At 47.3% G+C, this 13,420-nt stretch overlaps 1 protein-coding gene across 1 annotated transcript in view; it reads left to right on the top strand.

The window, feature by feature from the left end:
- LOC106543714 (putative RNA-binding protein 19) overlaps nt 1-12,365 on the top strand; it is a 132,980-nt gene extending 120,615 nt beyond the window's left edge. The window contains exons 24-25 of the mRNA XM_087703487.1: nt 1,580-1,693; nt 12,120-12,365. Coding sequence (XP_087559613.1) covers nt 1,580-1,635 — 56 coding nt within the window. The 3' untranslated portion in view covers nt 1,636-1,693; nt 12,120-12,365. The remainder of the gene's footprint in view (nt 1-1,579; nt 1,694-12,119) is intronic.
- The last annotated feature ends 1,055 nt before the right edge of the window (nt 12,366-13,420 follow it).

Here is a 13,420-nt window from a genome sequence, read left to right as displayed (position 1 = left end):
AGAAAAAAAAAGTACATTTATTTGTTTGTCGGAAACGGGCATTTTGATGGGGAAGATTTGGATTTGAACAGCTGTTCTCCGCATGGAGAGAGAGGGAGAGAGAGAGAGAGAAAGAGCTGCCTTCTGAAACAAGGGAAAAGGCAGAAAAGGAAGATTATATCAGGGGAAGGATGAATTCAACCGTCTCCTACAATTTGCTGGTGTCTTTTTTTAAAAAAAAAAAACTTTGGCACACAGTTACACAGAGCTCTACAGATAGTCCTTGACTTACAACCACAATGGTGTCCAGGAGTTCCATCGCTAAGTGAAATGGTCGTTAAGTGAGTTTTGCCCCATTTTACGACCTTCCATGCCACCGTTCAGTGAATTGTGGCAGAGAAGAGAGGATAGGATGAGAAGGAGAACAGGAAGAAGCAAGGAGAAGGGAAGAGAGGGAGAAGGGAAGAAGGAAGGAGAATAGAATTAGAATAATTAGGAATAGAATAGACTAGAAAAATAGAAAAGAATAGAAAAATCGGAATAGAATAGAAAAATAGGAAAAAGAAAAATTTGAATAGAATAGAAAAAATAGAAAAGAAAAGAAAAATTGGAATAGAATAGAAAAGTAGGGGAAAAAAAGAAAAATTGGAGTAAAGTAGAGTAGAAAAGAAAAATAGAAAAGGAAAGAAAAATCAGAATAGAATAGAAAAAGAAAAGAATAGAAAAATTGAAATAGAATAAGGTAGAATAGAATAGAAAAAGAAAAGAAAAGAAAAATTAGAATAAAGTAGAGTAGAATAGAATAGAAAAGAAAAAAATAGAAAATAAAAATCAGAATTGAAAAGAAAAATTGGAATAGAATAGAAAAATAGGAAAAAGAAAAATTGGAATAGAATAAAGTAGAGTAGAGTAGAATAGAAAAATAGAAAAGAAAAGAAAAATTGGAATAGAATAGAAAAATAGGAAAAAAAAGAAAAATTGGAATAGAGTAGAAAAGAAAAATAGAAAAGAAAAGAAAAATCGGAATAGAACTTCTTAACCATGGCCCTTTTGCATTGCTGATAAACCTTCTTGGAGTCTAAAGTTGGTGTGTTTTGTTCTTGGAGACATCGTATTTTGTTGACTCTTCAAAATCTAGTGTGACGAAGTTAGCCATCTAATCTAAACGAAGAAATCTAGCTTAAGAGGAGAAGAACTAGGGGTGACACGATAAATGGAAGAGGGAGTCACGCTATTCTCCAAAGCCCCCGAAAGCAGGACAAGAAGCAATAAGTGGAAGATCATTAAATAGAGATCCAACCTCGATGTAGACAGCGAGAAAAAGAAACCAGTGGAAGGACTTGCCTCCAGAAGATGTGGAGCTCCATCACTGGAGGTTTTCAAGAAGAGAAATACGGTCTCCTGCTTGAGCAGGGGGCTGGACTAGAAGACCTCCAAGGTCCTTCAGCTCTATTATTCTGTATTCTGTCACTCTGGTTAGTGCTCTCTGTGCAGGCAAGTCTCCAATATAAGAGTTTTGGGGTTAATTGACTAAGGGGACAGAAATAAAATTGTTACTGTGCCACGTCCACTGAACAGGTGTCAACTTCATCTTACCCAGATCCCCCTGTCAAGAAACAGCGGACAGCCGTTTTAGAAGAATCTTGGAGAAACTAGAGGATGATGAAGAAGGCAATGGGGAGGATAGCTAGTATCCTCACTTGGGACCCCAAAGGTATGTTAAGTATTCTGTTTCTAAAGAATTAACTATGATCTTCACTTGGTCTTCACTAACACTCTTCTTCTTCTTCTTCTTCTTCTTCTTCTTCTTCTTCTTCTTCTTTTCTCCTCCTCCTCCTCTTTCTCCTCCTCCTCTTCCACCTCCTCATCTGCTGCTGCTGCTGCTGCTTCTTCTCCTCCTCCTCCTCTTCCCCTCCTCCTCCTCCTCCTCCTTCTTCTCCTCCTCCTCTTCCACCACCTCCACCTCTGCTGCTGCTGCTTCTTCTTCTCCTCCTCTTCCTCTTCATCTTCTTCCTCTCCTCCTCCTTCTCTTCTTCTTCCTCTCTTCTCTTCTGCTACTTCTTCCTCTTCTCCTCCTCTTCATCTTCTTCTTCCTCTCCTCCTCCTCCGTCTCTTCTTCTTCCTCTTCTTCTGCTTCTTCTTCCTCCTCTTCTCCTCTTCCTCCTCATTTTCTTCTTCCTCTCCTCCCCCTTCCTCCCCCTTTCCCCTCCTCCTCTCCACAACCCCCCTTCCCGTCTAGCACTGATGATGTTACTTAGTTGGGTAATGAAACGGCTGCAAGAAAACCAACAAGCTCAGAGAGCACCCAAGGACCCCACAGTCCTACTTTTCTTCTTCTCTTTGTTGCCAATCAAAACTGACATCTTCTCCTCCTCCTCCTCCTCTTCCTCCTCCCTACAATATCCTATGATCCTCTTTTGCCACCTTCTGACAAGCCAAGTCAAGGGGAAGCTAATTTAAGTTAACTAACTAACACCAGTGCCAAGAAAGGTGTTAACGGGGGCTAAAACTCACTTGTCTCACTTGGCAGTGGAAGTTTTGGGCTCGATGTGGCCGTAAGATGAGGACTTCCTGTACAGGTGGCTGATCGCTCCTCTGGCACACCTGCCTCCCTTCTTGGCTCTGTAGGAGGCAAGGCAGATTTGCCGGGTTAATCCTCAATAGATTAAATAACTATTTCCCACGGTGTTTCTGCCGTAAGCCCAAAGTCCAGTGGTATCCATTTATCTCTGTGGAAGACCATCCTTTCCCCTTGCTTCAGGGTCCATGCTCAGCATGAATGGGGTAGAGGACAAAAGGAGGCAGCCCGAGTTAATCCCAGCTAAAGCAGCTGCCAAATTCCAGCGGTGCCTGTAGGATGAAGACTCCTAACACCCCGGGAAGTGAGAGATGAAGAGAGGGGCAGTTACCCTGGCCAAGCCATCCCTTAAATCCTTCAGGGTTTGGGAGTAAGATGAACCTTTCAGAAATAAGGATAGATTTCCTGAGAGTGAGAACAATCAACCCATGGAATAGAAGTTGCCCTCGGAAGTCGTGGGAGCTCAACCCTGGAAGCTTTGAAGAAGAGACTGGATTGCCATCTGTCAGAAATGGTGTAGGATCTCCTGCTTGGACTAGATGGCCTACAAGGTCCCTTCCAACTCTGTTAATCTGAATCCTATCTAAGATGATCAAAGGTCTGGAGGCTCAACATAGGTTGCAGGAACTGGGCATGGCTAGTCTAGTGAAGAGAAGGACCAGGGAGACAGGATAGCAGTCTTCCAATATTTGAGGGGCTGCCACAGAGAGGAGAGGGGGTCAAGCTATTTTCCAAGGCAACCAAAGGCCAGACAAGGAAGAATGGATGGAAGCTGAACAAGGAGAGATTCAACCTGGAAATAAGAAGGAATTTTCTGACAGATAGAAGGATAGATTTCCTGAGAGTGAGAACAATCAACCCATGGAACAGAAGTTGCCTTCAGAAGTTGTGGGAGCTTCATCACAGGAGCCTTTCAAGAAGATACTGGACTGTCCTCTGTCAGAAATGGTGTAAGGTCTCCTGCTTGGGGTGGAGGGTTGGACATGACCTCCAAAGGCCCCTTCCAACTCTGTGAATCTGAATCTAAATCAATCCCCCTGGTGAGGTTAAGTTTTGGTTCAAGTTAGGTTTCAAGGACCAAGCCCATAAACATTACACATTTCCCCCCCTGAGATCTGTTGCTTAATAAGTCCAGATAGATAAGAAAGCCGTCCCATATAAACGAAAGCTGTCGAAAACAGCTGTTGAAGATGAGTAGCGCTGTTTTCAAGCCCTTTCCCAATGTGTTCCTGACTATTGTTGGCAACCGGACTTCATTCAGCTGAGTCCATTATATTCTCATTGTACTTTTTAAAAAATAGATGAGGTTTTCCCCCTTCAGAGTAATAATATAACTCATCTCTCCCTACTCTGGTGTCCTTCAAATGCATTTGGGGAGGGGGGCGGTGTGTGGGGTGGGGAGAAAGAGGAGGCTAATCACACAATTTACATCATCCACACAATTACAAGGGATGCCATGGCTCGGGGGGCTAAGACGCTGAGCTTGTCGATCAGAAAAGTCGTCAGTTTGGCGAATCCCTAGCGCCGCGTAACGGAGGGAGCTCCCGTGACTTGTCCCAGCTTCTGCCCACCTAGCAGTTCGAAAGCAGGTAAAAAATGCAAGTAGAAAAATAGGAAACACCTTTGGTGGGAAAGTAACAGCGTTCCATGCTCCTTCGGCGTTGAGTCATGCTGGCCACATGACCACGGAGACATCTTCGGACAGAGCTGGCTCTTCGGCTTTAAAACGGAGATGAGCACCGCCCCCTAGAGTCGGGAATCTTTACCTTTTACCTTAACACAATTACATTCTGATGGATGTGACATCATGTGGGCTCCACTAGATGTCATTGTTCAAACTTCTCTTCTTCTCTACTTTCTTCTTTCCTCCTCTCCTTTCCTTTCCCTTTTCTTACTGCTCTCCTTCCCCTTCATACCCTCTCTCCTACTCTTCCTGCCCCTCCCTATCTTCCTCTCCTTTCCTCTTTCTTCTTTCCCTCTCCTTTCCTCTCTTCCTACCTTTCCTCTCTTTCTTTCCGCTTTCTGTTGTTGCAATCGCCTATTTTCCTCTTCCATCTGTTGTATTTTCGGGATGACATTCCGGTTCTGTCTTTATGTTTACCATTTTACATTCCCTTTTCCTCCTTTTGGTGGTTGAAGGCAGTCCAGATAGGAAACGCAAACCCAGAGTACGAAGAACGCTGCCTGTTGATTGAGATACGTTCTTCACTCCCGTTCCTCCTCGGGAGATAGTTTTTCCTGATCTGTAGCTCTTCCTCCATCCTCTCAAGGTCCTTCGCACAGCCCATTACAGGAGAGATAGAGGGAGGGAGATACAACAGAGAGAGAGAGAGAGAAAAGGGGAGGACAGAGGGAGGGGAAGGAAGGAGAATCTGCAAGGAAACAGCTAAGCTTGGGGAGCACCAAGGACCTCTCCTCCACCTGCTCCTCCTCCTCCTCTTCCTCCTCCTTTTACTCCTCCCCTTCTTCCTCTCCCTGCTCCTAGCAAAATAATGCTAGATATCATTATTATTATTACCCTTGTTCTCCTCCTTTTCCAATCTATTATTTACACATACCTCATTCTTTGAACATATAAACTAGAGCCCAAATCTGAATGAGCCACCAGATAAGGGGTGAAACAGAATTCAAGAGGAGTTGGACTGGGGTTACATTTGTGGCAATGTATGTATTCTAAGCTGATGGGAAGTTTAACTCCACCACCACCACCCTCCAGTTTTCCCTGCTCTTCTACATCAAGCAACAAAATTGCAGGAGTATGACCAAGTTAAAAGCACACCAAGGACCCAACAAGAGTTAGGGAGGTCCCCTGCTACCTGTCGTTGGGTGTCATCCCCTCCCCAAGCCCCTTCCCTCCCCGTGTTTCCCCCCCCCCCCATGATCAGCCAAGTCTCCGCTGAAGATGCTTCTGTCATCTGCAGGAGCCGGGAAAGGATTAGTGCAAGCAGAGTCGGTAGGCTTTGGCAAACAGAGCCCAGCTTGGTTACAACATCTAATTCAATTTGTTCTGCTGGGATTGAAATGTGAAATGCTTGCCAGTCAGATGTCCGGGGTTACCAAGGGTTGAGAAATGGGGGGGGGTAGCGGGGGCGGGCAGGGGGAACAGGATAAAGGCTCTTCTAAAAAATCTTAAAAGAGTTTTATGGAAATCAATTTAACTCTTTGGTATTTTTCTTTTACACCTTCTCACCTTAGAACATCCTATTTTTTTATTATTTTAAGGGCCTTGAAGGTCTTGTAATTGAAAATAATTTGTTTTGGGGAGGGTCTTCCCGCCCCTTAGTTGACAGGAAGCGCTTTTGGTGGTTGAAGGCAGTCCGGATAGGAAATGCAGACTCAGAATACGAAGAACGCTGCCTGTTGATTGAGATACGTTCTCCACTCCCGTTCCTCCTCTGGAGATTAGTTTTTCCTGATCTGCAGCTCTGCTTCCATCCTCTCAAGGTCCTTCGCACAGCCCATTACAGGAGAGATAGAGGGAGGGAGATACAACAGAGAGAGAGAGAGAGAGAAAAGGAGAGGAGAGAGGGAGAGGAAGGAAGGAAGGAGAATCTGCAAGAAAACAGCTAAGCTCGGGGAGCACCAAGGACCTCTCCTCCACCTGCTCCTCCTCCTCCTCTTCCTCCTCCTTTTTTCCCCCCCCTCTTCCTCTCCCTGCTCCTAGCAAAATGATGCTAGATATTGTTACCCTCCTCCTCCTCTTCCCTCCTCCATTTCCTCCTCCTCCTCTTCCTTTTCCTCCCCCTCCTCCTGGCAAAATAACGCTAAATATTATCATTACCCTTCTCCTCCTCCTCTTCCTTTTCCTCCTCTTCCTCCTCCCCCTCTCCCTCCTCTTCCTCCTCCTCGTAAGAAGATTCCCATTTTATCTCCCTAAAAAAGACACGTTGTGAAATAGATCGGGCTGTGATTTGGACTGGTTTTCATAGCTTTATCGTTTTTTTAAAAATATCCTGGTGGGGAGAAGGGTATGTTGTTGTTGTTGTTGTTGTTGTTGTGGAATTTTGTGTCCCCACACAGCAGCTAGTCACAAGCCATGAGACAGGCAGCTTACACAAGATATCCTCGTTAAAAGGGTGGGTGGGGAGATTCCCGCTCCGTTCTCAGCTCCAGTCGGGTTGAAATAAATAAATAAATAAATAAATAAAGGCCTACCATGTTGGCCCGCCAGGGACTTGCTGGCGGAGTTCTCCGGGCAATCGATTTGACAGCGCTTCCCCTCCAGGGGAGAAGGACAAAGGACGGGAAGAATTTAAACCCAAGATGTGTTAATTGGATTAGCAGCTTCCCCGGCCTAGCGGGGAGGGGTGGGGGGGGGGAGAAGGATCATCTCGGTACCAAAAGCCAGCATTACGCCAACACCAACAACGAAGTCCTGGCTTGTGGGGTTGCCAACATAGAGAGGATGCCAGGCTGTTTGGGGTGCCTTTTCCCCCACCCCTTCTTTGGCACGTCGCACCCGTGGGGTAAACAAGGCCTTTGCCAGGCAGCCATCCTTTCTCAACCACCAGTGTGTTTTGCGGTGTTGTCCAGGCGCCCTTCTGTTTTTAAGTAGAGCCGGGAAGGAGGGAGCTGGTGGGGGGGGACAGGGACGGCCGAGAAACAGCCCAGCGGGGCGTCGAGATTTCAGATTCATCCATTCATGAATAATAATCAGGCTGAGTAATTCACAGTAAATGGGTATCCAAATTGGCTAATAAGGAAGGCTTTCACCTCAAAGTCGGAATTGAGCGAGGGATCGAGAATATCAACAGACGTCGGCCGGGGGCGTGCGTGCATGTGTGAACGGTGATGTGACCTGAATCGGCGAAATATGCAAACCGAGCCTACACCGTGTGCCAGCAAAATAATCGGCGCCTCGGTTAGCAGACGAAGGGAAGAGAAGCTGGGCTGGCAGGTGGGCAGCTTAGCAGCTCTTCCGTCGGGGAGGGGGGGAGAGGCTTCCCGTTGGCAGAGCGGCCTTGGTTAACTTCCTCAGGCGGAGGGTTGGAGATTGGGGCAGAACATAATAGAATTAGAATAGAATAGAATAGAATAGAATAACAGAGTTGGAAGGGACCTTGGAGGTCTTGTAGTCCAACCCTCTGCCTAGACAGGAAACTCTACACCACTTCAGACAAATGGTTATCCAACTTTGTCTTAAAAACTTCTAGTGTTGGGGCATTCACAACTTCTGGAGGCAACTTCTGTTCCACTGATTAATTGTTCTCACTGTCAGGAAATTTCTCCTTAATTCTAAGTTGCTTCTCGTTGATTAGTTTCCACCCATTGCTTCTTGTCCTGCCTTCAGGTGCTTTGGAGAATAGCTTGACTCCCTCTTCTTTGGGGCAGCCCCTGAGATATCGGAAGACTGCTATCATGTCTCCCCTAGTCCTTCTTTTCATTGTAGACATACCCAGTTCCTGCAACCGTTCTTCATATGTTTTAGCCTCCAGTCCCCTAATCATCTTCGTTGCTCTTCTCTGCACTCTTTCTAGAGTCTCCACATCTTTTTTATATTGTGGCGACCAAAACTGAATGCAAATATTCCAAGTGTGGCCTTACCAAGGCCTTATAAAGTGGTATTAATGCTTCACGTGATCTTGATTCTCTCCCTCTGTTGATGCAGCCTAGAACTGTGTTGGCTTTTTTGGCAGCTGCTGCACACAGCTGGCTCATATTTAAATGGTTGTCCACTAGGACTCCAAGATCCCTCTCCCAGCGACTACTATTAAGCAAGGTACCACCTATACTGGTGCATTTTGTTTTTCTTGCCTAAATGTGGAACCTTTCTCTTATTCTAGATTTATTCTAAAATATTCTGGACCTTCCGGTAGAAGAAGAAAATGAGAATTGCAGGGGTGGCTGGGAGAAAAGGCGTCCTAACTAACGTCCGATGAGTTTAGATTCAGATTAACAGAGTTAGAAGGGACCTCAGCGGTCATCTAGTTTCACTCAGGATGGGGAAGCCCATCTTGGGATGTTCTCCTGGCCGGAAGGTCACTCCGGAGAACGTAGAATACTAGTTGGAAGGGACCTTGGAGGTCCTCTAGCCCCCCCCCCCACCGCTCAAGCAGGAGACCCCATACTGTTTCAGACGAAGACTTGTCCAGTGTGTAGTGATGGCGCAACCACAACATCCGAAGGCAAGTCATTCCATTGTTTGGTCGCTCTTCATCGGTTGGAAATTCCTCCTTCGTTCTAGTTCTCCTTGGTTAGTTTCCATTCAGCGTTCCTTGTCTGGGCTCTGGACCCTAGTTTGACCCTCCCTCATCTTTGTAGGAATGGGCAGCAGGTTAGACGATGCATCCATCTGGCACAATCCTTAGCTTGGCATCCTCAACGTGATGTCTCCAGGAACCATGGATCTCATTGACCCAGAATTCTCAACCGAAGAATTCTGGAGAGTCCAAATCCTTTGCATTTCTAGAGAAACGAGGACCATGCCAGAGCTATATATATCCATACTGAATGATCAAGGAATTGGATCCTGATTGACTCAAGGTTGACTCAGCCTTCCAGCCTTCTGAGGTCGGTACAACGAGGACCCAGATCGTTGGGGGCAAGAGGCTGACTCTGTAAACCGCTTAGAGTGGGCTGAAAAGCATTGTGAAGCAGTATATAAGTCTAAGGGCTATTGCTATCTCTGTCTGTCTGTCTATCTCTCCCTCTTTCTCCCCCCTTTCCCTCTTCCCTCTCTCCCTCTCCCTCTCTCTCCCCCTCTCTCTCTCCCTCTCTCTCTCTCCCCCTCCCTCTCCCTCCCTCGCTCTCTCTGTCTTTATCTATCTATCTATCTATCTATCTATCTATCTATCTATCTATCTCCATCTCTCTCTCCTAGCTCTATCTCTTTCCTCTCTCAATCTCCCTCTGTGTGTGTGTTTATCTATCTATTTCTATATCTATTTATCTCCATCTCTCTCGCGCCTATCTCTATCTCTTTCCTCTCTCAATCTCCCTCTCTCTCCCTCTCTCTCTCCTTCTCCCTCTCTCTCTCCCTCTCCCTCCCTCTCTCCCTCCCTCTCTCTCCCTCCCTCTCTCTCTCCCTCTCTTGCCCCCTCCCTCTCTCTCCCTCCCTCTCTCTCTCCCTCTCCCTCCCTCTCTCTCTCCCTCACTCTCTCTCTCCCCCTCCCCCTCCCTCTCTCTCTCTCCCTCCCTCCCTCTCTCTCCCTCTCTCTCCCTCTCCCTCTCTCTCCCTCTCCCTCCCTCCCTCCCTCCCTCTCTCTCTCTCTCTCGTAATGTATTGCAGACTAACTCTGCCAACTGCCAGGAGTTTGATCCTGACCGGCTCAAGGTTGACTCAGCCTTCCATCCTTCCGAGGTGGGTAAAATGAGGACCCAGATGACTGGGGGAAAGAGGCTGACTCTGTAAACCGCTTAGAGAGGGCTATAAAGCACTTGCCAAGAGGATTGTAAGTCTAAGGGCTATTTCTACTATGAATTCAGTTTGCGGCTGGCTCCATTCTTGGTTTTCTCAGTTTCTTCCGACATTGGCTTCTGTTCCAAATTTCTCCTTCCATATTATTAGTTCCTTTCGCCACCAGGGGGCGCGCAACCAGCACAATAGACAAGGAACAGCCAAAACAGAGAGCAGAAATTCACAATGACGGATAGTCCCCGACTTGCGACAGTTCATTTAGTGACCGTTGGAAGCTACAACAGCATTGAAAAAAGGGACTTGTGGCCGTTTTTCGCACGACAGCCTCCCCGCCGTCACGCGATTTACATTCGGGGCGCTTGATCGCTGAGTCACATTTACGACGGCTACAACGTTCCGGGGTCGCACGATGCTCTTTTTGCACCCTTCTGACCCGCAAAGTCAAGTGGGGGGGGGAGCCAGATTCACTTAACAACCGTGTTCCTAACTTTACAACCGCAGAGATTTACATAAAAAATCTGGCCAACACACACACACACAAAGGTCATAAAATGGGGCAAAACTCAACCAATTTCTCACAGTTGTTAAGTGAGTCTGGTTTCCCCATAGATTTTGCTTGTCTGCCGATCACAAAAGGGGACCGCGTGACGCTGCAACCGTCATAAATACGAGTCAGCGGCCAAGCGTCCAGATTTTGATCGCGTGATCCCAGGGCGGTGGCCACCATCCCGAGTGCGGAAAACAGCCGTTATTTTTCCCCCCAGGGACCAGTCAATAAATGAACCGTCATAAGTCGAGGACGGCCCGTAGTGGAGGGAAGGAAGCAGAAATGAGTGCCTTGGGAAACCAGGGTGGGCAGGGAGCGCCTCCCGTTTTCTACCACGATGGTTGCGATGGGGGCGGCCTCAGGCGGTGATGCCGCTGGAAGGATAAGGAGCCGGCGGATGGCCAAAGGCCAAAGAGGCTGGATTTGGTGGGAATGCGGAGCGGTTTGTCTGATGGCTGAGCGTGATTGACACTTACAAATTACCAGCCCTGCGTGTCAAGTCTTTGACCCCTGAGTAACATCTTCGGCAAAGCTTTGAGATCGGCCTGCATTTTGTCATCTAATTACTACAAATCCCTTGGAAATTCACTGGCTGGTGGATGCTTCTCTCCTCCTCCTCCTCCTCCCTCGCTCCTCTCTCCCTCTCTGTTCCTTCCTTCCTTCTCTCTTTCCTTCTTTCTTTCTCTTTTCCCTCTCTCCTTCCTTTCTTCCTTCTTTCTCTTCCCTCTCTCCTTTCTTCCTTTCTGTCTCTCTTCCCTCCCTTCTTCCCTCCCTCCCTTCTCTCTTCCCCCTTTTTCCTTTCTTCTTTCCTTCTTTCTTTCTCTCTTCCCACTCTCCCCCTTCCTTTCTACCTTCCTTCATTTTCTCTTCCCTCTCTCCTTTCTTCCTTTCCTTCTTTCTCTCTTTCCTCCCTTCTTCCCTCCCTCCCTTTCTTCCTTCTCTTTCTTTCCTTCCTTCTTTCTCTCCTCCTTCCTTCCTTCTCTGTTTCCTCTCTTTCCTTCATTTCTTCTTCCCTCTCTCCTCCCTCCCTTGTTCCCTCCCTCCATTTCTGTCTTCTCTCTTCCCTATCTCCTTCCTTCCTTCCTGGCTTCCTTCCTTTTCTCTTCCCTTTCCTTCCTTCGTCCCTCCCTCCCTTCATGCTGTAGGATGTTGGCCCGACTTAAGGGATGTAACCAATCCCAGTGGACAGTGGTGTCTATTTGCACTTGAGAATGGAGCTGCTGGTGTCTTGGGGTTTTGCAACGGCAACGGATTGGTGGGACGTCACAATTGTGTTTGTTACTTCAAGACATTTGATGTTATGACATGCTGGATATTGGTCCCTCCAGAGGGATTAAATGCAGATTTGTAACCATCTCTTCCTCTCTCTCTCTCTCTTCCTCTCTCCCCTCCCTCCTCCATGCCCTTCCTTTTCTTCATACTCTTTCTCTGTCTCCCTCCCTCTCTCCCTTTCCCTTTCTGTCCCTCCCTCTTTCCTTCCTTCTCTCCTCATCTCTTGCCATCCCTCCCTACCCCCCTTTGCTTTCTCTCTCTCCTTCCCCCCACCCTTTCCCTCATTCTCCCCCCTCCCTCCCCGTCCCTCTCTCCTTCCCCTGCTTCTTTTCATTCCTCTTTCCCTCCCTTTCTCCTTCTCCCTTCTTCTCCCTCCTTCACTTCAGAGCCAAATGATAGTCAAGGAGACAAGAAGAAGACAACAGACATTTTAAATTCCAAAGTGGATCTCTTAATTCCAAACCCACACAGAAGGTCCTTCAGGACAAATAGCCAGGAAGAAACCACCGTGCCTCAAATTTCTCCTTGTCGCCTGCCAATCTGGAAAACCAATTTTGGATACCACCCCATAAAGCAAAACTTCATAACCATCTAACAGGAAACAGTATGAGTATTCCTCCCACTCCTTTTTTTTTAAAAAAAATAATGTGTATGTTTTTTGGGAAGGGGGGGAATGTACATAATTTCTCTCTAAAGAATGTTGTGAATAGATCCATCCGAATAATAATCTAAAATAATAACTCCTTCCTTTTTGACGTCTGGTTTATCTCCATTTTTCTCATTTAACCTGGTTATATAAACCTCCAAGTGGCCTCAACAACCCTCTAAAAAGGATGCAAATGACCAGCTGTCGGTCAGGAGTATAAATCCTTCCATCCTTTCCAGCAATGAGTCAGAGTGGAAGAAGCTTCTTGGAGGAGAAGCGAAACGTCTTCGGAGAAAAACCAGAAAGTCCATTTGCTGTGCCCATTATGCAGCTCTGGGCTATGCAGCCTTTTCTCCGGCCGTCGGGAAGCTTTCAAGACGAGACTGGACTGCCATCTGACAGAAACGGTGTAGGGTCTCCTGCTTGGGCGGGGGGGAGGTTGGGCTAGATGACCTACCAGGTCCCTTCCGACTCTCTTAATCTAAGTCTCCCAAGGCCTTTCTCACATTACATCACATCACATAAACCATGACAGGCTTCCCCCCCCCCCCAACATGTCCAGACAAAATCCTTTTCCCCATTTTGCGGAATGGATTCCTGGTCATCGATTTGGGGGCCCAACCGAATCAAGCTAAGGGGTGCCACTTATGCCTCTGTCTGGTGGAGGAAGACATCAGAACCAGAGGTGGCATTCAGCCGGTTTGGATCGGTTCGGGCGAACCGGTAGTGGAAATTTTGATTAGTTTGGAGAACCGGCAAATACTGCCTCTGGCTGGCCCCGCCCTGCCGTTCCCTGTCCTCTATTCTCTTGTTTTTTTACCTCAGCTGATTCATGCGGCAAAACGGATTGCCACGCCTCAGCTGAGGTAAATCCTTCCCAGGTGACACCGAGGGCTGTTTTTGATGCGCATGCGAAGCGCATAGTAGCCATGTGCGGTTGCGCAAAGCCGCTGTCATAGAACTGGTAGGAAAAGTTTTGGAATCCTGCCACTCATCAGAACCGGGGGGGAGAGGGGGGTTGAGAGCCGAGGTAGCGCAGTG

This window comes from Thamnophis sirtalis, unplaced genomic scaffold, assembly GCF_051295495.1.
Source record: "Thamnophis sirtalis isolate CommonGarterSnake01/CBP01778 unplaced genomic scaffold, rThaSir2_p1.2 scaffold_2, whole genome shotgun sequence".
NCBI lineage: Eukaryota > Metazoa > Chordata > Lepidosauria > Squamata > Natricidae > Thamnophis > Thamnophis sirtalis.
Note: the sequence above shows the minus strand (reverse complement) of the source record. Positions and strands in the feature narration are given on the sequence as shown.